At 39.5% G+C, this 21,789-nt stretch overlaps 1 protein-coding gene and 1 pseudogene across 1 annotated transcript in view; one reads left to right on the top strand and one right to left on the bottom strand.

Annotated features, from left to right (window-relative positions):
* The window catches only part of LOC109680894 (uncharacterized), an 85,181-nt gene that overhangs the window by 17,868 nt on the left and 45,524 nt on the right, over positions 1-21,789 (top strand). Inside the window, exon 2 of the mRNA XM_074053683.1 lies at positions 6,015-6,247. Within this exon, the coding sequence (XP_073909784.1) occupies positions 6,116-6,247 (132 nt within the window). The 5' untranslated portion in view covers positions 6,015-6,115. The remainder of the gene's footprint in view (positions 1-6,014; positions 6,248-21,789) is intronic.
* On the bottom strand, positions 13,170-13,269 carry LOC141417050 (U6 spliceosomal RNA; annotated as a pseudogene).

Consider the following 21,789-nt stretch of genomic DNA (forward strand, 5'->3'; position numbering starts at 1 on the left):
ATCTTAATTCTTTGAGTCTGGAAGTGTTGATTTTAAGTTTCTTATCTTTTTTATTCTCTCTTTGGGGATGTCTCCCTCTATGTCCTTCTATGCAGAAATCTGAAGAAGTATGTGACTCAATTTTGGTCATGATGAACATGTATTCCCCTCACTGCTCCTTCCCTTCATGAACAAATTGGAGAGCAGCCTATTAAAGGCTCTTAGCAACCCAAAGAGTCATCCTCACCACACCTCTGCCTCCGGGAGTAAATTCTCATCATAGTCCCCCATTAACCTCAGTATAGCTCCCTGGGCAGTTTGTTTTCCTTGCTGCCTTAAGATAATTGCTATCTTCATGAGTGGCCTAAACAGGTATCTATGAACACTCAGTTATGTAAAGAATATGCCTTTTAGTGTCCTTTTCATTTTTTATTGCTGTATTGGTATCAGGATACCTTGGGTGTGAATGATATTCAGAGAACAAATGCAAGCTATGTCAATGTTAGATGTCTTGTTTCAATGTGCACAATTATTCTCTCACATTAATCAAATCTGAAGAGAAGGAAGAAGTATGAGTTAAACAAACTTAAGTTGAAAACATTTCTCTGTTCCTCCTGAATAAAAGGAAACGTAATTTATTCCTATGTCACCAAATTTATACCCAACTCCATTATGATACAACCATTTTTTCGAAGTTAATAATTTCATGTAATAGCACAAGTTTCTCCTTATTTCCTCTTTATACACTCTTTGTAAGAGAATGGGAAAGCCATTACTAAAATAATATGTGCAAAAACCTCTTAATCCCATACTAAAAATTTATTGGAGAACCCAGGTAAAAATGTAACAACTCAGTTACAGACTAAAAATGAGAGTGGTCTCTCCTTGTATTTCATTGGATAGCAAAATGTATGAAATCATAACTGCTGTGGTGAGACCATCTTGGGTAAGAAGTAGGAAGTATTTGATGAGGACCAATCAAGGATTTAGGAAACCTGATAGCTGAGAAATACTGCCTGTCTGTTGAGAAGGAATCACATCCTAGACTAGACAGGTAATACTAACAAATGCCTGTGACAAACAGTGTGGTTTTACTGACCTGATTCCCCAGGAGCCCACCAAAACCAACAGCCTTAGTCTGACTATCCTGAGTGAAAATCTCCCCCCAACCCAGGATCTAATTCAAATTGATAACATGAGGAAATTTTATGAGAGGTTTTTTGGCATAATGGGATTCGAACTCTGGGCCCCATGCTTAGGAAGGTGCCCTTCAAGTTGAGCCAATCCACCAGCCCTGTTTCGTGTTTGTTTTCATGATGGGGGTCTCATGAACTAATTGTCCGGGCTGGCTTCAAACTGCAATCATGCTAATCTCTGCCTCCTCAGTAACAATATGTAACTGGAAAAAAGGTATTTTGGACTGAAATGCATGTAGACAACCCATGAAGTGACAGAGATGTTAGACTGAAAGCAGTATGGGGATGGCTCAATACATTAGCACAACCTTTATTGGGAGAGGAATTCCTTGGAAGCAGTCCCACAGCTGCTTGTTGACTAGGGATAGATACAGAAATTTAGTGGTACAAGTCCAAGGAAGAAGGGAGTCCCAGGGAGAACTCCCAGGAAAGTCACTGGACAGGAATATCCTCCATCAGCCCTCTGACATGCCCAATATAATGGGGTCTTTCTATGAGGCAGGGTGGGAAATTTCTCGTAAATGGCTAAAAGGGAATGTTTGTTTTACTTTAGTGCCAGGTGTAGAGTTTTCAGTAAGCCACCTATTATGACAAGGGTTCACTCCTCATGTGGCTGCTCAATATTCACTCTAACAATTAGGATTACAGGCTTGAGCCACCAGCATCTAGTTCACACTATGACAGTTAATGACACATCAACCAGTTTTCCAGGAATGATCCATCCCCATCTGTACAGACCATGATAAAACCTTGAGTTCTCAGGACCCCCAGTGCAATATTCCTGAGTCTTCCCACCTCCTGCTAGAGGGTACACTTTTGATTTTCTTTTGCTTTGCTTCAAATAAATAAACCTGCCCAACTCTCAGAGCAGTATGACTACTCTGTGTTCAGTTGCCCACTGCTTCCAAAGTTACGTCTTGCTCATCCTATTTTCATTTCTTGGTGAATTCTTTTACCAAGACATGGCACCAGAAATCCCCTTCACTCTTTTTATATGCCCTTTATCTTGTGTAGAAGTGTGTCCACATGTGCTGTTTGCTGATGACGTTCCTCCATATTTCTGTTAGCATTTTGTTTAAGCAGGTTGCTTAACACAATAATTTGGCTACCTTTTCCTTCCTATTTGTAGTGTATGCCTGTCAACGAGACGGTGTGGTTTGTGTGCATAACTGATTGTTGTTTAATCTGAGTTGTCCTTGTTCTCAGAACAGGTAAGGCATAACCAAGCTCTTCACCTGCTTGTACTAGCTTGAAGCACATAGAAATATTTGGTCATGGGGAGATGCAATGACAAGCAGTTTAATATCAAAATTCATTAATCACTGCTCCTACACAAAAGAAGATGACTATATATTTGTTGGTGGGTAGTTGGTGTAAATGACATAATAGCCCTAATGGACTTAGTGAGTCGAATAAAATAATTTGGTAAATTCATATGAAAGATAAAGCTGTTTTTTTCTGGTTTTTGTTTTTTGGTGCTACTAGGATTTGAACACAGGACTTCCCTTGTAAAGAAAGGAGCTCTACCACTTGTGGCATATTTCAAGCATATTTGTCTCTGTCTTTTTAGATAGGGTCTCCAGAACTATTTGCACAAGGTGGCCTTAACCATGTTCCTCCTCTCCTCAGCCTACAAGTAGCTAGGATGACAGGTGTGAGCCACCAGGATCCAACATATTTTTCCTTCTGTATTGAGCATTATACCGATCTTTTAAATTGGAAGTTGAAATAACCATTGTTGGAAGGATATTTAATTTACTGATTAGCTGGTTTACAGTAGGAACAATAACATTAGGAAGAAATCAATACAAATAATAAAGGTGTCCTGTTCTTTTTGTAGGGTTAATTAAAAGTGGAATTCCTTTAGTTCATTTCTTTTTTGTTTGTTTCATTTTGTTTAGTTTCTAGTGGTGGGAATGGAACCTATGGCCTTGCTCATGCTAGGCAGTTGACCTACTACCAAGCTATTTATTTCTTTTCTCAAGGATTCATCTATTTTCATGTTTCAGTGTTTTTGATGAAGGACAAATAGTCCATGAGAACCCATCTCCAAAATTAACCAGAACAAAAAGACTGAAGGTGTGGCTTAAGTGGCAGAGAATTTACTTTGCAAACATAAAGACCTCATTTTAAAGCTCTGTACCACCAAAATTCAGAAAAATGAAGAAAATGATGATAGACAACTACTGAACATGCTCATCAGCCAACTGGATGAAATTGTTACAGAATTCATTATTGAACACCTGAAAAAAACATTTCTTATGAACGTAATGAATACTCCCCAAGATTCAACATTCCATGCTATCATATGCATTTTAAACAATGCAAATATATAGAACTCAACAAAGTTGTATTCCCTGAACAGGAGAGTTGCTCTTGTGAAGCTGCATAGTACTTGAAATCGGGTGAGCCACAAGTAAATGCTGGAGGGTGTTCTCTCCTTTCTGAAGGTATAACTGTGGTTATCAGGGACCATTTTCTGTACAGAATTTTGATTTTAACATGCATAGTTATTCTAGATTCACACTTCTCTATGAATACATGAAGAAAATCTGTGAAGACCAGATTCCAAACCACATTTTGGTAGTCTCCTAGAAAGCAGGTTTTTGCATTTAGCAGTTTCTTTTGATAAGAACCTTAAAGTGACTGAATTGAGATAGTTTGTGTGAGGAATATAAGGTGTTCAAATCTAGAGTTTTGTCACTACAATATGGGCTTCTGGTATTATATCCTCAGGTTTCTCTGATCATCGGTAGTAACTTATGCCTTGCACAGCTCCTTTTAAGTATTAAGTGTGCTCTTCACCCTTGGAGCTGTGTAGAAGCATGGGAATCTGGGTTTCCCTTGTGACCTTGTGCAATGAAGCCTCCTCAGACGTAGTTAAAAAGTGTTGCTTTTCATTGTGCTTGATTCCTTTGTATACTTTGTTTCCACATAACTTCTTTCTCTGTATATTAAATAATGTAAATCTGTTGCTGGTTCATTTTCATTCTCATGGCTGAGAACAAACCAATAAATAAATAAAAGTCTGAGAAAGCATTGACCCTCAGCCTCCTTCCCAATTCCTGATTGTGTATATGAGTCCTCCATCCACGTGCAGTATCCTTCCCTGCCATTCTTACCTCTCCTTCTCTGATGTCCTGATATCTCCTTGGGACTCTGTACATGCAATTCCCTTCATACACGTGTCCCATTTTCAGGAGGAATAAGCATGAAGGGCACCGATGCATAATACAAAGAAGGTGCCTATTCTGGGGGGTCATGACAACTTTCTAGAAATGAGGAAGCCTGAGCATTGGCTGTTGGAGGTTACTATCCTATAGATCAACACAGCCAAGAATAGCATACTGATCCTGTCACTAGTGCCTTGAGGTTCTTGCCCTAAATCATTAGCCAATCAGACAGACTGCTTCTACCATGTGTGTACCATTAGTGAGCACCAGTGTGAATGTTCCATGATGCACAATGGGGCATTAAGCTATGTGCCATGTTGCCCAGTGTCCACTGATGAGAGTCTTCTCAGAACCATCAGTTTGGCAGCTGAGTGATTGACACTGAGTGCAAAACCTTAAAGGACACCTGATTGCAACAGCAGCTGTAAATGGTGAAAGTATGACCAGGCTCTGCGTTTGGGCACAGAGTGCGACAGTCATGTTCTCTGTGTATGGGTGGATCCCACTTTTGATGCCACTCTTTGGCCCTGGAAGTCTGCAGGGTGGGGCCAGGGAGGGAGTCATGGTTTCTCTGTACTCTGGACTATCCCTGTGAGGTGATTCATCCTAGCCCACAGTCCTGACAGGAGAAGTCCACACCATACATGAGGCTCCAAGTCTGTGTGGTATTGACAGGGTATTCATTGGACATTCTGGGCTTGTTTGTGACATTTGTCTGGGAAAGGAGCATTCCAATATAGTGTATACTCTGTGCTCTTTCTCTAAAGAGAGTTTCTGTGTTTCTTACAAGAGTTCCAGTTTCAGGGTAAACAAGAATTAAATCCAGAAACTGTCCTCTGAGGCCCAGTATTCTTAGTGCTGCCACTAATCCCTGAATGTGTATCCCCTACATTGCTAGAACCAGTGGAAATTAGCATATATTGTTGCCCTTGCAGTGGAGGGGTAACTTGGTCACCTTTCTCACATACCTGGTACTTTCCTCAGACAGTTTCTCATTTTATAATGACATCATGACCAATGCAGGACATGATTTTAGGTTTTGTATTAAGTGGAGGTTTTCCCCAAAAGTAAGGTGTGCAGGAACCCCAGTTTTTACACAGAAAAGCTTTGCTTTTAAAGAGCAGAGAAAACAACAGTCCAAAGAAATTAGGAGAGCTTGTGGAGTGGCTTAAGTGGTAGAGTGCCAGCTTAGCAAGTGTGAGACCTTGACTTCTAGCCACAGTACCAACCCCTCTAAAAAAATCTGCTTGCTTTAGAGTTGCTTTGTTTTGCTCGGATTCATTCAGGTAACCATTACTGAAGCAAAATCATGAGCCTTTGGGAAGATATGGGAGCATGTCAGAAGTTGTAAAGGGTGGATGGAACATACAATTCTAATAGGAAGAGTGTTTGCTGTGGTGTACATAGTGCTCTTTCTATGCGATCAGGTGGTATATCCTTAGACACTGATTGTGAAATTCCTTCTACAGACTGCTAGCCCAGTTTCAAAGTGGAAGAAGCAGTTTCTATCCTGAAAATTCAGGAGAAAGTTCTGCTTAAGTGTAATGAATCCCCAGGCTGACCTGTGTAGGGACCAGTAACAAAGCCTAGCCTGACAAGGCCTATAACTGGAAACAGGTGTTTGGTCCTGGCACTTTGCCTGTAAAAGGATCCCTTCTCCCCTTAGTGGTCCTGGATCAGAACTGAAGGAGAAGTGCTGCAAGAAGCAAAATATAAGGAAACACCAGTCAGAGGCCACCAGGAAGAGGCCCCAGAGCTTAACACAAAATGCATTTGCTGATGCCACATTTTCTGGATTGCTCTGTGCTTCTGAGATCCATCTCTTGGCTCAGTTTCTCACTGTGCATTGCTTTTGCACTGGTGATGTGGAAGAACCAGTCAACACAGAAGCAGGGAAGGGTGAGTCTCTGACCTGCATCCCACACTGGGCAGGATCACATGGTTGACACTGGCCTTAGTGGCTGGGTTGGGACTGGGTGTCTCCATCACAGCCCTGAAACTTGTAGACCAAATCACTGCTGGTGCCATTTGTCACTTTGTCTTCTCTTTTCTAGGTTTGGGGCTGGGTGGATAGGTTGAACCCTATCGTTCTGTAAGCCACCTACCTGTGATGTGTCCCAGACCCAGAACACTCTCAGGGAGCTCTGCATTAGAGCTCATGCCTCTCCAGACTGTGGAGGTGACAGAGGTCATGGGTTCCTGTGCAGCATTATCTGTGGTCCTTGGATTCCCTGCTCCTGCCAATCTCTTGCTATATCTGATTGATCTGATAATACAAATGTTTAAAAACTTGAGTAGTGTAAATGTTTCAAGCCTCAAATCCAGGGTCAGTCCCACAACCAAGTACTTTTTATGGCTGTAATAAATCCCTAAATTTACAGTTATCCCTGCCTTGCCCAACTCACTGAAAAGGGATTGCATATGTATTTGGTGTTCAAGGTGAAGAATAGATTTGGGGATGTTTTTAGGGTTTGAGATTATTGCCAGCTCTGATATAATTGATATTGACCTTGGCTTAAGTCTAGAAAGTATTTTCACAAATTAAATGCAGATTGAGGTAGCACATGAAAATAGTGAAAGTAGATCACAGTGTTTGCATAAAGCCAACTGCAAGACTGTTGGAATTAAAGAACCTCCAGTGCTGAAAACACACACAAATTTGTCTTCATCAAGAGGGTGCAACCATGTGCTCACTCTGGCTAAGCAAACACGAAATCACAAAATGGCCAAACATTGTTCCTCCTTATATGTCTGAAGCAGTTGGGAATTCTCCTGAGTGATTATGGAGTTTGGGCTGGGACAAGGCTCCTGTGCTGTGTACCCATAATTCCTTACTGGGACCTGGCTTCCAGTTGTGTCCATGGGGTTCAAGGGAAGCATGAAGTAAACTCTATGCCCTGTTCCTTCAGTCCAGTGATTCTCAGTGCTACCAATAAGTCCCTAAATTTCCATGAGTCCTGCACATTGCCAGATTCATTGGAAATGGGAAATCACAAGTGCACGTGGTGGCTTCTGAGTAGAGGGGACACTTTTTGCACTTCCTGACTTAACTATTAATTTTCCACAGGTTGTTTCCAGAATATTGTTTTATAATGAAATGCTGATTAACTTAGACCATGACTTTAAGAGAATTATTCTAGGGGGAAAGCCCCAAAAGTAAGGTATGCAGGCATCTCAAGGCAGAAAGGCTATTTGCTCTCAAAGAGAGGAGAAAACAGCAGAAGAAATAAATTGGGAGTGTACAGACATGAAGATTGGTAAGATAAGTTTTTTCCTATGATCATCTTGGTCTTGTGTCTTTGTTACTTATTTTATTTTGGGGGACTTAGGTTTAAAATCATAGTTTTGCATTTACAGAGCAGCACTCAACCACTTGAACCATATCCCCAGTCTGTTTTTCTGTGGTTAATTTGGAAATGGGGTCTGGTAAACAGTTTTTCTAAGCTAATTTTGAATGTCTTTCTGATGTCAGTCTCCCCAGTACCTAGGTTTACTGGGAGGAGCAACCAGTGCTAGAATCTTTGTGGTCTTTTTATGTTTTCATTTTTCACTGACTGGGATTTGAACTCAGGTCTTCATGCTTACTTGGCATGTGCTCTCAGAACTTGAGTGATTGCACTAGCTCTTTTTTGTGATGGGTTTTTTTCAAGGTAGAGTCTCAAGAAATTTTTTCTAGCACCAGCTTTGAACCAAGACAAACCAGATGTCTGTCCCCTGAGCAACTAGGATTACAGGCATGAACCATAGGGACCTGGGTTCTTTGTGATCTTATGCTGACTATAAAGTGGGATTTGTTTGATGACTCAGGCTCAGATTTGTCAAATCACCTTACAACTATTTACTAATTATTTTGAAGATATTTATACTGATTACTTCATAATCATTTTTGATGCAAAAAATGGACATTTGGAAAGTGTTTAGGGGAGTATCAGTTTGCAAAAGGAGTAATGGGAAGAATGTGGTTCTGTGCTTTTTTTGTAGTGCAGAAATGATTGAAAGTGTGGGTTAATGCTGCTATTTATGAGGGTTAAAACATTCAGAATATGTCATTCCACCACTTTCCATTTGTGTTGAGGTAGTTGGTTAGACAGAATGTAATTTGTGCCAGTAGAGACATGTCTTGGGGGCCCAAGCTAAGAGAAAGACACCTTTACATTTTTCTTGTGTTAGTTTCTAGCACAGAGATTCTGAAATACTTAAAGTTTCTGAGACAATAAGTCATGTATTTGGTTGTTTTCCTAAGCCCCATTGAAGCAATGTTTGCATTTTCCTAATGACTTGTCTCAGGGTGGTATATCTCTATGACTTTAGGAAGGTGACTGGTGTGACCAGACATAGCAAACATGTACTATGTCTTGTTGTCTGTGTCACACTGCCCAGAAAGTTGGAGGTACTCTGCTAAGTCTGGATGGTGTTAGATTTGAGTTGAAGGACAATGCTTGGTATTTGAAAGTTGGTTTATGTTGCTAATACCACATATTTGTTATCAGAAGCTATGGCAAAGAAATTCAGCGTGAGTAATAACATTTGGGGTCTTTGGGGAATGTTTGATAATTTACCAGAGGATCTGTTCTTGATAGTTATGTCTTGTGAGAGATGAATTCATGCAAGGTACATGAATTGAGCAAAAGTGAAGCTTGTTTTATGAAGGAAAAAGTACACATTGAATAGACTTCTAGGTAGCAGTTAGGCATAAACTATGTGGATATACTAAACAAACCTACAATGGTGGAAGAGACCAGAAGGTTTCTGAAAGTAAACATTGCAATTAACACATATCAGTGTGCATGGAGAAAGATAAAGACAGCTCACTAAGGTCACAGGATGTCAGAAGATGACTCTGAGTATTTTACTCACCTTAAAGTGAGTGCATGACCACAGTTGCTGTAGCAATACATCTTTCACAAAGACTCAAACCCATAAACCATATCCCTTGTGGTGAGGTTGACCCAAGGAATTGTTTTCATTATGTAAAGTTTTCCTAGTGTTTTATACTGTTAGCAGAATATTCTTTTAGGGTAGGGGTTGTGGGATTGGTGCTCTGTAGAGTATAGATAATTTAAATTTACTAGGAAGTTTTGATAGTGTGTGAATTTTTCTGAACTTTTATGGATATTTGCTTCTTCTGTGATTTGCCACTATGAGAAATGTTCTACTTTATTATACTTGTCCGATTAGCATTAAAGAGCTTCTTTTTATGATGATGCTTGTACTATACTGATGACCTCTGCTGTTGAGCATTTTTCCTACTTGTTCCTTCATGTTACTCTCACTCCCATCTCACCCATTCCTCTCTACCTGTCATTCTTGTTTTGCTGTTCCTTTGTTCTGTGTAAATGCTGTTCTTCTATTTATTTGAAGTTCAGATGGTTATAAATTCAGCAAAATGATGTTCTGGGTATTTAGTTGGTGTAGTATAATTTTCTTAAATCCTTTATATACCTATTTAATTACTTATTTATTACTCAGGGTCTGTGATTGCTAAGGCAGGCACTATACCACTTGAGCCTTTCTGACAGGTGAGGTCCTTTATTAATTATATTATCACATTTTCTATCCCCCATTTGATACCAAGTAGTTTTAAAATGTATTGTTAGTAATTCCCAAACATGTAAAATCCTTTTCCATGTAAGTTAAATGTATTTCAAATAAAAATGTGCTGCTTCATGACAGAACAGTTATATTGGTATGTTCTCCACTATTACTGTTCAATCCATGTATAACTGTTCTTACTAATTGTTCTTGTTATAGTGTATGATCGCCAAGTTCATAGTTCACTTTCAATGACTTTAAGCAAAGGTTTTCCTTGAATACCAGTAGTGAGGAAGAAAGTAAAGCATTTTTGTTTATTTCTTAATTTCTTAACATTGTTTTTCTTTATGTGATCTAAGTTCTTAGCTTATATGTTTTGTTTCCCTGTAAAGATCTTTCAACAATTTATAAAATTCAGATACTGGTGATACATTCTGCAAGTTTTAAAGTGTTTTCTTTCTCTTCTGGCTGCATAATTTCAATCATTTTCATGTTGATTCATTTTTCTTCTTGTTCTAGTCCACCATTGAGCACCTATAATGAAGGTTTCATTGAACTTGTCTATCTATCATAATTACTGTATAATCCTTTGATGATTTCTAAGTCTGCACTGATACTGTCTTCCTGTACATAGTATTTCCACTTCGCTGTTTCTTCAACATGCTTGCTTACATAACCTTTGATTCTACTTTAGACAGTTCCAAGAAAGGCTTTCTGAAATGAGTCCACTGCCTAAGATTTTTCAGCAATTTTGCATTCTGAAAAAAGAATTTTGGATCCAGGGCACAAGTTCTTCTGTTTCCACATTGTATGTCCAGCTAATTACCCTTCAATTTCAAATAAAGAAACATGGTGAATGCAGAGATAGGAAAATTAAAGCACAGCTAGAGTAAGTACCATGTTCACCATCTGTAGGTTACAGACAGAGATATAGATTTAAAAAGGCAAAGAACAGAGGGCAGGGACCAAAGATATGCACGGTTAAACAGTTTCCTTCAAAGGTGTGGTCTAGTTGTTATAACTCAGCTGTAGTTTTGGGAGAGGTTCTGGGATTGTTATCTGGAGGATGGTCCATCCAAGGGAGGGTCTACTCTTGGGGTTAGATTTGGTTTCATGTCATAAAGAAAATATCTACCTTCTCCTTCCTAGATTCCAAGTGGGTTGCAAGGTGACTGCAGGGTGAATGGCTCAGTGAAAAGACTAATTGAAAATGGAGAGATGCCATGTTTTTTCCTGCATTTAGTTAATTCATGGACTGAGTATGGAGTTCGTGCTTTTCATCAAAAGCAGTTTGAGGAACTCATATAATGCTTTTTGACTGACAATCCACATTTGTCTGTCTCTTCATAGTTGTTATTTGTTCCCTGTGTGTAGGAGTGGACCTGATACTGTCTTCATGCACAGTTTTTCCATTTTCCTGTTCACCATGTTTCCCTTTTTCTCATGAGGAAAATTTGCACTATCATATACAACAGGTATTTCTTAATGATTTCTGGTTTATTATTTTGGTGGTACTGTGGTTTGAACTCAGGGATCCATGCTTGATAAGCAAGCATTTCTCACTTGAGACAATCCACCAGCCCTGTGATATCTGTAATGTTCCAAGTTTTATCTTTTCCAGTTCAATGTGTACAGAGGCATTTGATACCCATGGTTACATACTTTATGTGGCTCCCACAAGACCTCATTCAGGAAAACCCCTGAATTCTCAGGATTCATAGTGTTCCATATTCTAAAGTTACTCCAATTTATGTGCATTAGGTCTAAGCATCCACAATATGAAATCACATGCAGTAGATTATATTACTGTCTCCAAAATAATGTTCTTGTAAACATTAACACTAATAAAAAACTTGATCTTAATATTTTATGCTCTGTATCTTTAATTTGAGTATACTTGTGTCATTTTTTCCCATGACTCTCTGCCCAACTTATGTTGAGGAATGCTAGCTCTCTACAAATTTTATAGTTTTACTTTATCTCATAAATTCTGTAAATTGTGTGCTGTTTTTTCCATGTGAACATTGCCATGTATTTTGGGCACTCATCCTATAGGACCCCTCTGAAGAACATAGGAGAAACAGGCAAATACTCAGTTATCACAGGGAGTGTATTTTAGTTTACCATCAACTGGCTCCCAGTCCTAGGCATTGTAGAAATCTGAAAATAATTATTTTTATAATGGAAGCATATTTATTACCTATAGTAGGATGTTGTTGGTGTAAATTTCTTCTGAGAATTCTCCCCTTTTACCAGTTAAATTGTCAAAGTTTATCCCAATAGCAATTCCCAGATACCAGTAAATATGGAGCTTTTCTCATTAATTTATAAGATTATTCAGTCTTAGAACATTTGGTATTACTTTTATGGGAACAAGTAGTAGGAATTTGTAATGAGAAGTGCTAGAATCCCAGTGTACAACATGCAATTGATGGAACCAGTCAACAAATGGGTATTTATATTCTACTTTCAATTTAAAAATAGTCCCAATGTGGTGTCAGAAGGCAGATTATGTATGTAGATGATGAATGAGGGTGTGGTGACCATGACCTGAGGTAAGTACTTGCAAGACCCAATCATGTGTCTTTCTTGCAAAGACAGTCTCTATCTCAACTGCCATAAGTTTCACAATTCTTCTTGTAGATGGTGTGGGATGTGGTAGGAGCCCCTGACCTTTAAGCATGTGATGCCACTTGTACTTGGCTTGGTTTCATTCACAGATGATGTTATGAAGAGGAAATTTTACTGAAAGAGATATACAAAAGGTTTTATGTTTCCCACAAATGGAAATGCACAATGGAATGAAACCTGTGATTATACTTGGTGTTATTTTGCAAATATCTTCAGTAAAGGAACATAGATGACAAGTTTGAGGTCCATCAAGAAACACAGGAAGCACCTGGCAGCCTGGACAAAGTAGGGAGACCCTGTTTCAATGAGTAACACACAAAATCTTTTTAAAAGCCAGTTAATTTCCAGTGAAAATTCTTCACATATTTGAATGCTGTATATGAAACATGCCCAAATTTTAAATTTTTGCATAATGTTCCAGATGACACGACCACACTATAAATGCATTATTTGAACAAAAGCTTTATGTTTATCATTCTATTGTCTACTTGTAAACCTGGCTGCAATGGAACCTGAGGTTGGAGGACTGCTAAAGCAGTAGTTGGACATTGGCAGCACCCTACTTCAAATAATAACAGCTCTGTAAATAAAGTGCATGTATTAATGTGACATAACTCTGTTACTTATGTTTGAGTTTCATGGATACTCTCTCTTTAAAAAAAATACGTAATGCTTCAGGAATTTGCATATCATCCTTGTGCATGGCCATGTTAATCTCTGTATCATTCCAATTTCAGTATATGTGCCGCTTAAGTGAATATGATACTGTCTATTTTAATCATATCAGATCACTTGATAAGGTGTTTTTACTTTGATTTAAATCTGTTTTATTTATGAGTGAATTCACATACCATTTTAAAAATTTTCTGCTAGGTTTTAATTTTATGCAATAGTTCAGTATGCTTCCGTATCAGTGACCCAAACGGAAAGAGAGTTCCTCTCTCATCTGCATATTTGACCAGTTTCCCACCACATGTAGATCTGCCCTGATCTCACTTGAGGCCTTTCCCCTGTAGTGAGATCAGACTCCAGGCCAGCACTTACTGGATCAGCAACTGACCCTTGCTGGGTGTTCCCAGAGATGGGATTACGCAGGAACCTTTCAGGGCTAAAGTTCCAGACTCAGGAGCTTACCTGCATGGACTGTCACCACTGCCTGTCAACAATGCCTAGAAGAAGAGAGGTTTCCTAGTGCCAGCATGTTATGAACAGTCCATTTGTCTTTAGGCTCTGTTCTGAGAGTAGCATTGATTATTCTTCCTGAGTCTCTTTTTTCTCTTTCATTTCAGCATGTGCTCTGTGCTACACACCGTGGTTCTCTTTGTCTCTCAGTGTCTACTATGTACATACTGTCATATTCATATATTTCTGTCTATTTTCCATGAAACTGCACATGTTCTGTGAGTCTATTCCTTTCTATTACTTAAGTCTGATGCCTGATCCTGTGGATGCTACAGGCTTATGCTTTTTCTTCTCTCATTCTCTTTTGATCCTCAGTTTTCTACTTTGTATAGGGCATTGTCCATTACTGAACCTTCAGTGCCTTCCCATGTTTGTCCAATTAGAAAGATAATGCTTCACTATCTTTCTGACTCTATACCTCAGATGTACTAATAATTCACACTGATGCACTAGTCCAGTCCACCATCTTCACATTTATTAATGACTTGTGCAGATGCCGATCCCTCCCTTCAATCAAATGTACAAGATTTCTGTTTTATGTATTATTGATATGGTGTGGTTTCATTTGCTTTCTTTGTTGTTGTGTCTATATTAGAAGTCATTTCTTCACTGGAGGAATTGCTCAAGTAGTAATAGACCTGCCTAGGAAGCATGCCACCCAGAGTTCAAACCCTGGGTAACCCATGTTAGCACAAGAGTTACATGAACTATATTATGGCTTTTCAAAATTTAGCAAACAAGATTTAGCTTTAGTTGGATATAAAGAAAATTTACTTTTATTTCCTTCCTACTCCACATTCAATATTATTCATGTCATACTTTACAACTCTCTATACTTTATATTAATTAACTGATAGTACTTGTTTTTAATGTTTGTTTCTTACTGAAGTTAAAAAACATTTCGGTAGTACTGGGGTTTGAACATAGGGCCTCACATTTGCTAAGCAGGTACCCTACCACTTGAGCCACTCTCTAGCCCTGAAGTTAAAAGTTTTTTACACTCTGCATTACAGCATTAAAGTATTATCAATATGACTGAAATTTTCTTTATCCTGTGGGATTAATGCCATTTTCATGCTACTTTAATGTCACGTTGTTTAATTTTTGCTTTTGTCATATGTAAGTTGTCTCATCACCTCCTTAAGGAGGAGACACACAGAATATTCTGAACAGATCATCAACTTTGATAAATGCAAGGGGTTACAGCACAAGGCTAAGGACTCCATTCTTCAATAAGTATGAGTGGGTTTTAGTCCTGTCCTCAACTAAAGTCAGACTTTCATGATCTTTCTGTTTGTGCATAATTGCTCAAAACAGTTTTGCTTGATTTTATTACCTAGTGTTGCAGAAATTTTACAGAAAGTAAGACTGACCCACAAGAATAAGACTCAAACCCAGGTGGCTGGAGGAAAGGAAGGTTTATTATGCTAGCGGGCCTGCACATGGATATCTCCAAAATGGCACCGGCCCTGAGCTCAGGGTGGTTGAGGTTTTTCTATCAAGAAAAGCAGCAGCAAGCAAGCAGGGAGTGCAGAAGCAGACATGGCAGTTAGCTGTACAAGGTTACAATATATCACATCAGTGCACCTGCAGACGAAGCCCATCCGCAGTTTCTAAGGAGATAGCAAGGGTGCAGGGGCCCTGAAAGAGGAAGGACTTTACTCATCTTTGATCCTTTCTTCAGCTTTGATCTTTCTCTGGGTTTCCTTATCATTACCAATATCACCTCGTAGATGAAGTGCTTAGCCATTCAATTTATTTTCTTATTCAATGAATGAAATCTTCATATACTGTTTAAAAAGCATTAAAATCTGTGAGACTTTATTAGTATATATTAATTATGCAAAATAATGGATCTCACAGCTTTGCTCTGCTTGGCAGGTACTGTACTACTTGACTGACACCTCTAGCCCTTTCTTTGGCTATTTTTTGAGATCAGTTGTTTTATTTTTGGTTTTTTTTTTTTTTTAAGCTGGACTGGCCTGGATCCAATTCTCCTAATTTCAGCCTCCCTAGTAACTCAGATTAACAGGCAATGGCCATTGGTTCCTGGCTCAGTATGACATTTTCATACATCTATGTAGTGTACTTTGATCACAAACACTTTTCTGCACACTCTTCTCACCCTCCTGGTTGTCCTCTTAACTTCCTCAAATAGTCCCTACTAGTCTCATGTCTTTTAAAACAGTCATCATATGTCAAATAGAAACTCTTCCTACATAGGATTATTTACACATGACTTTATATATTGATAGTAGAAATATAAAACTGTTTTGATAATTGAATGATATTAATGTAAACTTTACAATATAGATACATGTAAAAAACTTTGGAAAGATACATAAAAATATAGATTTTTTTTAAATATAAACACAAATTCTATGTATAAATATAGAAGAAAAATAAATGCCCTTATTTGAAAAATTCACAAAATAAATACCTTGTACCATACTACATAAGAAAAAATGGTGAGCAGAAAGTCATTCACCTGATGCATCTTGAACCTCAAACTTGATGGGAAAATACTAATTTTGCTTGGCATGTGTGCATCATGCCTGTAATCCTATTCACTTCAAAAACTGACATTGGGAAGACTGTGTGGAAGAGTAGCATGGGCAAAGCAGTGACCCCCCATCTTTGAAACAATCACACCAAAATGCACTGCAATAGGGCACTTCATTTATAAGCACAAAGCTGTGGGTTGAAACTGAGATCCCACAATCCGAAACAAGCCAAAAACTAAAGTGTGTATCTTATGCCTTTCTCAGTCTGGTGTATTTTACTATTATCAAGAGAAACGGATCTAACACAAGCAGGTTCTATTTTCAGTACTGTCCAGAACCTATTGAGAAAAAGTTTGCATTAGCCAAAAAAGGAAAAAAAAAACCCTTTGGTATTTATACAGTCTTCTTTGATTTGAAGAATGGCATTTACTATGAAGTGCCTTGCTAATGAACTGAACAATGTCTAGGGAAAGAGCTAGACAGTGATGTACACAAAAAGGCAGATAATGATAACTCCACATAAGTAATGGATTTTGAAGGCATTACCAGGATCCAGAAAATGGAAGGAGTGGTGGCTACACCTGATGGGCTGGAGGCTCTTCGTATTCAGAAAATTGAAAAGCCAAGGCAGAAGGTGCTACTGCTGATGATTTTGAGATTTTCAGGAAAAGTGTCAAGATGATGTCCCAGAGACTGGTGAAGAGCTTATGGAATGAAAAAGGTGTTGAAAATTACTTCTAAACGGATCTTATCCAGTTTGAAATGTTAGATTCCAGGTGCTGGGAGAGTAGGAAAAGTGTATTAGTCAGCTTTCCCTCTGTAACAAATTCTTGAGGTAGTGAAGCTAAAAGTGTTAATGTAGTTTTTTGGTTCCTAGTTATGGAGGTCCCATCCATGATGAAATGGCTCTGTGGGATTTGGACATGGGGCGTGGCAGCACATAGGATAAGGAGCATGTGTTTGAGCAAAACAATAAACACCATGGCAGGGAGCAGAAGATCAGAAGTAGAATAGGGTCCATTGAACTCCTGTGTTCTCTTGTCTCCAAATATCTGAAGACTCATACTTGGCCTCAACTCTTACTGGTTTGAAAATCTTCTAATAGTCCCAAGCAACTGACAAATCCCTCACTTATTTGCCTTTGGATGACATTGGTTCAAACAACACCAGATAGGAGGGAATGGGGCATGGTTTGTCAATAAGTAGTAAGTTACAGAAATAATACTTTCTGTACATGCGTATGTGTTTGACCATCTATCCATTCCACGATTGGACCTTTATCTAGGCATGCACAGAAGTGATAGGGTCAGACTATAACTTCACAAAGTCTCTGAAAGTAAGCTTAGAGAAAGACTTACAGAAGCAGGTGCATGAAGAATTTATGAATATGTCAGTTTCTTTTTATCAGAATGTTAATGTAAGAGCAGGCATTATTACCATGCAAGGTATAGGGGACAGCAGTCATGCTGAGGCCCCAGATTTAAATCCTTAGGTGTGCCTGCTGCAGCACCTGGGACTGTTGTCTTTGTGGCCACAATTCAGTGTTTTGTCTGGTATTCCAGTTGGGAAAATTTGGTGTACCTTCTGAATGAGGGTCTTCATTGTAACTTGGGGTCAAACTGTCTCCTTGTCTGAACTACTGCAAAAGGTTTTTATTCTTTTAAATGGGTATTTTATTTTTTTTAAATCTTCACTCTTGCATCCTTTGTACGGTTCTTGTGAGAAAGCTTCACTTTCTCCTTGTACTTATTAACTATGGTTTCTTATTTGTATGTTCTTCCTTTCTTGGGTAATACAGTTTAGGTTGAGATTTCATGTGTAAGAAATTCTTTTCCACATCGAGAAGTGTGTGATCCCAATTCCCGAAATGTGACATCAGGCCTTTCCTCATGGTCATGCAAGTCCTTACCTGGCTTGGCCTGGAAACACAACTTTTCTGAGACTACTGGCTGTCCCCATGGGAAAATGAGTGTGAAATTCTCAGCATATTCCTTGCTGCATTTCCCAGTGGAAGAAGAAGGGTCCATTCTGAAAGGCAGGTTCTGCCTAACTACAATGGGTCCCCAGGCTGGACTGGGTAGGCACCAGGAAGGAGGTCTGAACTGCTGAGGGCTGTTGCTGGATTGAATTATTTGATTTTGCACTCACCTTGGTATGGATTTCACTTCTTCTGTTACTCAGATCTCAAGGGGTGGGTTCTGGATCCCTAGCCAGTGAGAAGTGCTTGAGAACTGGTGAGTCACAGGCTGGTCTAAGGAGGACCCTCTGCTTAATACGGGAAATGCCTGTATTTCCATTTCTAGATCACATTATGCTGCTAAGAGCAATTCTATGTAATTCAGTCTCTCGCCTATTGTGACCTGTGACCTGTGCCCTGTGCAAGGTAGTGAGCAGAATTTAGCTTACCAAGGAAGCCTGAAATGCTGTTTTTAATTGGCATCCCAGATGCTAGGGAGGATGAGGAGGTTAGGAAGGGACCGAAAAGGTTGATACAGACCAGGGCCTCCCAAGTACAGCACTGCAGTTTGTGGCCTGAGTCTTCACTTGTGCAGCTTTGCACTTTTTCTTCTCTACCCTGGGGTGGGACTGTTCAGATGGGTGAACTCTGGCATCCTGTACTTTATGTGCAGCGACATAGCCTAGGCCCAGGCCCCTGTTAGGTCTCCTCAGCACCTGAGCTTCCGTTCTCCCCACCCTTTAGTGTGTGGGAGGTGTTGCTTCCTACACAGGAGGAGCTGTCATCCTTGTTGACCCTACTTCATCCATTCTGCTTGGGGCATTTATGGTTGCTGTGAATAAGGTAAGTGTTTAGAAGCCAGTCTCAGTCCAGGAACACATCTGCAGCCCAGTTCTTCATAAGGCTGTCATAAATTCCTAAACTGAAGCTGACTTTGCATTGTCCAGCTCACTAAAAGCCTGTGCACATGCATATTGGGTTCATGGGGAAGAGGAGATGTTGGGAAGGTATTGAATGTTTGAGGATTTTGCAATCTCTAACATCATTGGAGTCGTCTAGATCTTATGTTCAAAATTCAATTTTAGATGGATGCAGGAACTAGCCTATTAAAGTTTCTGCAATACAGAACCAACTTCAAGGTCTGCAAAGTCTCAAGGGAGAGATAGAGTAGGGCTGTGCTTTCTAGGGAGGAACACACTGTGGTGGATAACTATGGGAGAGGAAGGACAACAGAGGGAGCACCATAATCTCTTGTGAGCATCCTTTCCTGTGAGCAGAGACTCTTTCAGCTGATCATAAAGAATCAGTTGTGGTGACTCACATTGAGGCGATTCATAGACTTCAGGAGTTTGAGAAGTAGAAAATCTCAGGAAAGTTTGCTTATTAAGTGTTCCGTTTCTTCTGAACAATTAAGGTAACATTTTTGAAGCAAAAAGTGGGGATATCAAAAGTGTGAGCCTTACATTGTTTTAGGTTTACTGAGAAAAGACATCTAAATGTAATGGGAACACAAAGAATGGTGTGTTTTCTGGGATTACTTTGTTTTGGTAATATTTCAGCTGTTTGTATTTTATTCTTTTTTTGTGGTACTGTGCTTTGAACTCAGTGTCGCACATTTTCTAGGCAGGCCCTTTATCACTTGAGCGTCTGCAGCAGAAAGTTGTTTGCATTCTCATTAAAGGAGTTGGTCTTGTCAGAATGTACCACATGACAATTAAAAAAGCCTGTGAAGGGTTGGGGATTTAGCTCAGTGGAAGAGCGCTTGCCTGGCAAGTGTAAGGCCCTGAGTTCGGTCCCCAGCACCGAAAAAAAAAAAAAAAAGCCTGTGAAGCAAAGTAGAAATAGGAGACAGGTTTCTATTACTCTCAGGGTTTATTTGAGTGTATGAAATTTGTGTGATAGCTACACCTTCTTTTGTACTTAATAATTTTGCTCACTTGTTGGTATGTTCTTTTTTTTTGTGGAACTGGGGCTTGAACTCAGGGCTTTCACCTTAGTCACTCTGACAGCCCATTTGCCTGGGCTGTCTGCAAACCATGATCCTGATATCTGCCTCCCAAGCAACTAGGATTACAGGTGTGAGCAACTGGCATCTAGATTGTTATTATTTCTTGGGTGATAATGGGTAGATTGAGGGACCAGGTGTGAAAAGTCCTTGTCCATAAAGACAAGTGCATGATACTAACACACTCTGACAACACCAGACATTTTTGTACTATTGTAGAAATTGGTGTTTCTGTACATCAGGGACTATATACTTAGATGCTGAGTGTGGAATATTCTCAGCAGACTTCTGGCTCCATTCCCATGTTAAAGAAATAGAGTTCTTTTGGAAAAGCCTGGTGTAGGTTCTGCTTAAATACAATGCATCCCCCTGAGGTCCAGAGAGGAGGCCTGTCTTCCCAGGGCTGTGCCTGGAATCACTTATTGGTCCTGAGACTCTACCAGATGGGGAATCACTTCTCCTGTCACAAAGATCTAAGATGTCAGGGCCCAGGTTCAATAGCCAATGAAAGTGCTGGAGGGAAAGAACTATATAGCCTAACCAATCAGAATCTGGTGGGAGCAGGGATCACTGTCTAATCCTTGAAAAATGATTTTCTGGTTTCCATCATTTTCTGAATCACTGAGACTTCTTCTGATACGGACTCTGTGGGACTCAATGTCAGTCCCCTGTTATGTGTGTCCTCTGCTAATTTGGAAGGCTGTACCCCTATCACCATAGAAAGCAGAAGTAGTGTTTGTGACCAGTATCTGCAGTCTTAGGAGGACGAGGAAGTTGGACCTGCTGGAAGCTGTGGTAGGGACCTTGACCTCTCCAGCACAGCACTGGAGTCTGGGGCCTTAGTTGCCTGCAGTGTATTGTGGACCCCCATCTTCACTGTAGGGTGTGGATCTGCAAAGATGAGCAGGTTCTTGTTATCCTGTCCTCTACCTCTGGGTGTCCTGATCTGTCCTGGAGCCAGCCCTGGGTTCTCTCCCCAGATGAGGTGATGATGGGAGGTAGTAGCTTCCCCAGCAGGAGCAGCTGTGGCCCTTGGTGTCCCCATTCCCTCAAACTCTCGGGTTAAACTGTAAAAATGTGGAAGCTGGGTCTTGAATGAGCAACCAGATCTCGTACATGTGCTACTTATGGTTCTAGTAAATTCCTAAATTTGCAGGGAACTCAAACTTACTGGGGAAAGCTTCATGCCACTAGTCAACCATCTTCACATTTATTAATGACTCTTATGTCTTTAGGCCTTCCTTTCAATCTTGTGGTCTTGTTCCTTTTCTTTCTCTACTGGTATGCCTTGATTTTTTTCCTTTATCATTTGTGCCTGTATTAAAATGTGTTTTTTTGCAGTTATATGTGTTTATAAAATATGCATTTTTTCATATAATTTTAGAAAATAAAAACTCAGCTATAATTGCAAACAAAGTCTCTATTCTCTTCTCCTTCTCACTCCACATTTACTACTATTCATGTTATACTTAAAATTCTGAACTGAAGAAACTGTCTGATTCATAAGTTTTTCTTATAGAAACTGCCAAAATCTTTATCTATACCTGACCTTCTGAGATTTGAAATACTATTGAGATATGGTCTGATTCCTGGAATATATGTATGCCAAAATGAACTCTTTCCAAAATCA

This window comes from Castor canadensis, chromosome 14, assembly GCF_047511655.1.
Source record: "Castor canadensis chromosome 14, mCasCan1.hap1v2, whole genome shotgun sequence".
NCBI lineage: Eukaryota > Metazoa > Chordata > Mammalia > Rodentia > Castoridae > Castor > Castor canadensis.